General features: G+C 51.4%; 1 protein-coding gene across 1 annotated transcript in view; it reads right to left on the reverse strand.

Moving 5' to 3' along the window:
* The window catches only part of LOC104494648 (keratin, type II cytoskeletal 2 epidermal-like), a gene marked incomplete at its 5' end in the record, with an annotated part of 4331 nt that extends 290 nt beyond the window's left edge, over window positions 1–4041 (reverse strand). The window contains 9 exons of the mRNA XM_010137516.1: window positions 4–165; window positions 272–306; window positions 709–929; window positions 1139–1264; window positions 1727–1891; window positions 2058–2153; window positions 2402–2462; window positions 2664–2878; window positions 3472–4041. Of these exons, the coding sequence (XP_010135818.1) occupies window positions 4–165; window positions 272–306; window positions 709–929; window positions 1139–1264; window positions 1727–1891; window positions 2058–2153; window positions 2402–2462; window positions 2664–2878; window positions 3472–4041 (1651 nt within the window). The remainder of the gene's footprint in view (window positions 1–3; window positions 166–271; window positions 307–708; window positions 930–1138; window positions 1265–1726; window positions 1892–2057; window positions 2154–2401; window positions 2463–2663; window positions 2879–3471) is intronic.
* Window positions 4042–4049: the final 8 nt, after the last annotated feature.

Below are 4049 nucleotides of genomic sequence, written 5' to 3' on the forward strand. Positions count from 1 at the left end.
CACCTCCTACTCCACACACGCCTCCTCCCACTCCTACTCCCATGCCGCTGCCGCCTCCGAAGCCTCCTCCTCCGATGCCACTGCCTCCTCCGAAGCCTCCTCCCATGCCGCTGCCTCCTCCAAAGCCTCCTCTGCCTCCAGAGACGGTGGTCCTGCCGACCACAGCTGGAAGAGAAGCACAGGTTACATCCCCGTTGTCCGATGCCGGGCCATATCTCCACAAAGACATGGTTGGCTGCTGCTTCCCAGGGACCCAAGGGCAGATACTTACAGACATTGACGTTGGACATGCTATCGTTGCACAGCCTGTGAGGGAAATTGGTAAATTTTAATTCTCCAACAAAAGAGGCATTGTGAAAACTGAGAATTCTCATTTTCATCATCAAACCATTGTCCTGTTTATCCTTATCGGAAATTTCTATATCACTAAAATATTTAAGGGGGGGAAGGCATGGACAGTCCCTCTTTACCATGAAGTTCTTCCAGTTTTGAGGTTCATTCAAAATTTGCACAACAAAAATGAAATGCTGGTTTTATCACCTGTAGTGTCCAGGCTGGGCCAGTCATTGCTCCTGACCACCCAAAAGGTCACCCAGAACATCAGTCACAATATTTATCCATTTTAACCAAAGAGCTGCTCTGAGATTACTCTGTTATCATCCAAACTCCATGTCTCAGCATAGATCCATCTCAAACCACAGTGTTTACCTGTTCTCCTCCCCCTCTAGCAGCTTCCTGTACATGGCAATCTCAACGTCCAGCGCAATCTTGACATTCAGCAGCTCCTGGTACTCCTTCAGCAAGCGGGCCAGCTCCTCCTTGTCCTTCTGCAGGGCACTTTCCAGCTCCTCCAGTTTTATCCTGGCATCCTTGAGGGCCATCTCACCCCGCTCCTCGGCCTCAGCGATGGCTGACTGCAGATGCTGGTTCTGAGGAAGAAGCAAGGGCACTCCCTCAGAGCTCGTTTTGTCACTTGGGCTCAACACTCAGAGCCCAAGTGGAGAAGTCAAGGGAGAAAAAAGGGAAACATCTCCCTGAAGTCCACAAGGGGTGGTTGTGAAACCATTTCTGCCCCACACAGCATCATCTGTGATCCCCCCTGATGCCAGCACCCCGTGAGGCACTAGCCCACCCCTACCTGCTTCTTCACGTTCTCAATCTCAGCCCGCAGCCTCTGGATGTTCCTGGTCAGCTCCTGGATCTCAATCTTGGTGTTGCGGAGGCTGTCCCCATGCCTTCCAGCAGTGTTCTGCAGCTGTTCATACTGGTGGCACCAAGACAGAGCAAACCTTGAGTGAAACATTCCTAAAGCCCAGATAAGATTTGTTCAACGGTTTCGTGGCTCATATGCTGCTACAAGGACCCACCACGTTGGTCATGGGTGCCCAGCTTAATGTAAAAGATGATTTTCAGGTTCAGTTATTGGTTTTGATCTTTGGAGTGGATCTTAGTGGCACCAATGAGCATCTCTTGGCTTCTGAAAAGCTCCTTTGACCAGGAATTTTCTAGTTAAGGATCATTTTTGGCCATCTTTATTGAGAGGCTTGTACCGTGCACCCAAGTGAGGTTCTGGACACCCTGACGACAGAGAGTCAGACCCGTCAAAAGCAACAAAATTCCCCTTGAGACTTCCTTGCATGAAGCTTGAAGAGATGCCTCGCGCCATCATAAATTCCCTGTCAACTCTGGTCATCACCTAGGGTTCCTCCACTGCTCCCCAACTCACCTGGCTCTGGTACCAAGCCTCAGCTTCAGCTCTGCTGCTCTGCGCAATCTGCTCGTACTGGCGCCTGACCTCCTCGATGATGCTGTCCAGATCCAGGTGCCGGTTGTTGTCCATGGACACCACCACGGACAGGTCACGGCTGACTGTCTGCATCTGGGCCAGTTCCTACAACCAAGGCATGAGTTAGCGTGACCGTCTGAGGAGGGGTGAGAAGAGCTGCAACCCCAGGTGGCCTCTCCACACCAAATCCACTTGGGCACCCAGTCCAACCTTCGGCCACCACACGGCCCATTGCAACTCCAACCAGCCCAGGGGAAGAGAGAGCTCTTACCTCCTCATAGATGCACCTCAGGAAGTTGATTTGGTCGGTCAGAGATCCCACCTTGGCTTCCAGCTCTACTTTAGTCATGTAGGCAGAGTCCACGTCCTAAAGGGAAGATCACAGAGAGCAGGTTCACTTCCTCTTGGAAATCCTTCAGGGCCATGGAAATCACAGTCTGCTGAGAGCAACAGCTGTGATGGTGTTATTCACTTATGCAAATTAAAACCAAGGGACTTCAAACATCAACCCACAGATCCTACAGTCTCTACAAAGTCCCGTTCAAGAGGGCGTCCCCTCCAAGCACAGCTAAAGCCTGATGTTCCAGCGATCACTTTGTAGTGCCCGTGACTCACCTTCTTAAGCACCACAAACTCGTTCTCAGCAGTTGTGCGCCGGTTGATCTCTTCCTCATACCTGTGGAGAGGGAAAACACAAGCTGAGTTTCCTGAGTATTCCTGCCTAAGGCCACACCAAACAAGCTAAAAAGAAGAACAGCATAAAATATTTAGCGTGAGAAGACTCTGCCCATAATTGCCTTGATCAGCACGTGTGCGGAGGAAAATGACCACCAAGCTGCTGGAGCTGCCTTCGGGGTTAGACCGTCACTGCACTTACTTGTTTTTGAACTCCTCGACGTATTGCTGCATGTTCTGCAGCTCCGACTCCAGCTGGCCCCGCTGTGCCAAGATTGAGTCCAGCGTCCTCCTCAGGTTCTGGATGTAATTCTCAAAGATGACATCGAGGTTCTTCCTCGGCCCCGAAGGCCCTTGCTGTTGGAGGAGCTCCCACTTGGTGGCGAGGACCTTGTTCTGTTGCTCCAGGAAGCGGACCTGCAAGTCAACACATGGAGTATCCACCATCACGTGGGGAACAGCAGCAGCTCTTCCATCACGTACAAAGACTGAGAGGATCGGTTAATATTGTTTTCATTTCTGTTATTGCCTCATCTGCAAGATCGGGAAAGGAAGGAAAAATTCAGGTTATATTTAAGTCAAAGGAGCTTTTAACTGTCACACTAGCTCCAAGTACCTTCCCACCGCAGATAGCGTAGAAATCTCCGATTTCTAGTCTCGAATTAAAACTCTGGATATTTGAAAACCCTGAGAAAGGAATTACATTAGCGCCTGGGTAAATGGGAGGGTGTTTGGAAAGAGAATGTTAAAGGAGGGAAAATGTGCTCCTGGAACTTGCAGACATTTGGAGGCGTTGAGGTTACTGGAGAGAGTAACCTGTTAGCTGAGCCTGGTGCAACAGGGTAGATTAAAGCCCTGAAGACAGAGCTTTGATCTTGCATGGAGAAGGTTCTCATCGCTTCCCTCACAGTACTTAATAAAAAGACTCTGCTCTTCTCATCCTGCCCAAAACCGACCCTTCTGCAGAACTCAGAAGTTCCTCCCGGTTAGGCATGGTCCCACCCTCTCACCTTATCAATGAAAGAGGCAAATTGATTATTAAGAGTCTTGATCTGCTCCTTCTCCTGGTTTTTGACTTGCTGGATCTGAGGATCAATCTCAACATGGACCGGCTGCAGGAGGGTTGGGTCAATCTGCACTGGCTGGATTCCAGGGCCACCTCTACCCGGGCCACCAAAGCCAGGCATACCAAAGCCTGGTCCGCCAAAGCCGCCCATTCCTCCGCCACCCATTCCTCCACCATAACCACCCATGCCTCCACCGTAGCCACCCATTCCTCCACCACCACCCATTCCTCCAAAGCCACCCATTCCTCCTCCGCCTATTCCTCCGCCAAAGCTGCCGAGTCCTCCTCCGTAGCTGCCACCAAAGCCACCCATTCTGCCTCCATACCCTCCTCCACCATAACATCCACCCATGGAAATCCTTCCACTGCCACCTATGCTGTGGAGGCTCTTGCTGCTAAACCCTCCACAGCGTCCGCCACCTCCAAATCCCCTGGACACAGAGAATGAGCTGTAGCTGCTCCTGCTTCTGCCACCACCTCCTCCAAAGCCGCCACCGATGGCTGAGCAAGAGCTGTAGCCCC

This window comes from Buceros rhinoceros, unplaced genomic scaffold (assembly GCF_000710305.1).
Source record: "Buceros rhinoceros silvestris isolate BGI_N320 unplaced genomic scaffold, ASM71030v1 scaffold17650, whole genome shotgun sequence".
NCBI lineage: Eukaryota > Metazoa > Chordata > Aves > Bucerotiformes > Bucerotidae > Buceros > Buceros rhinoceros.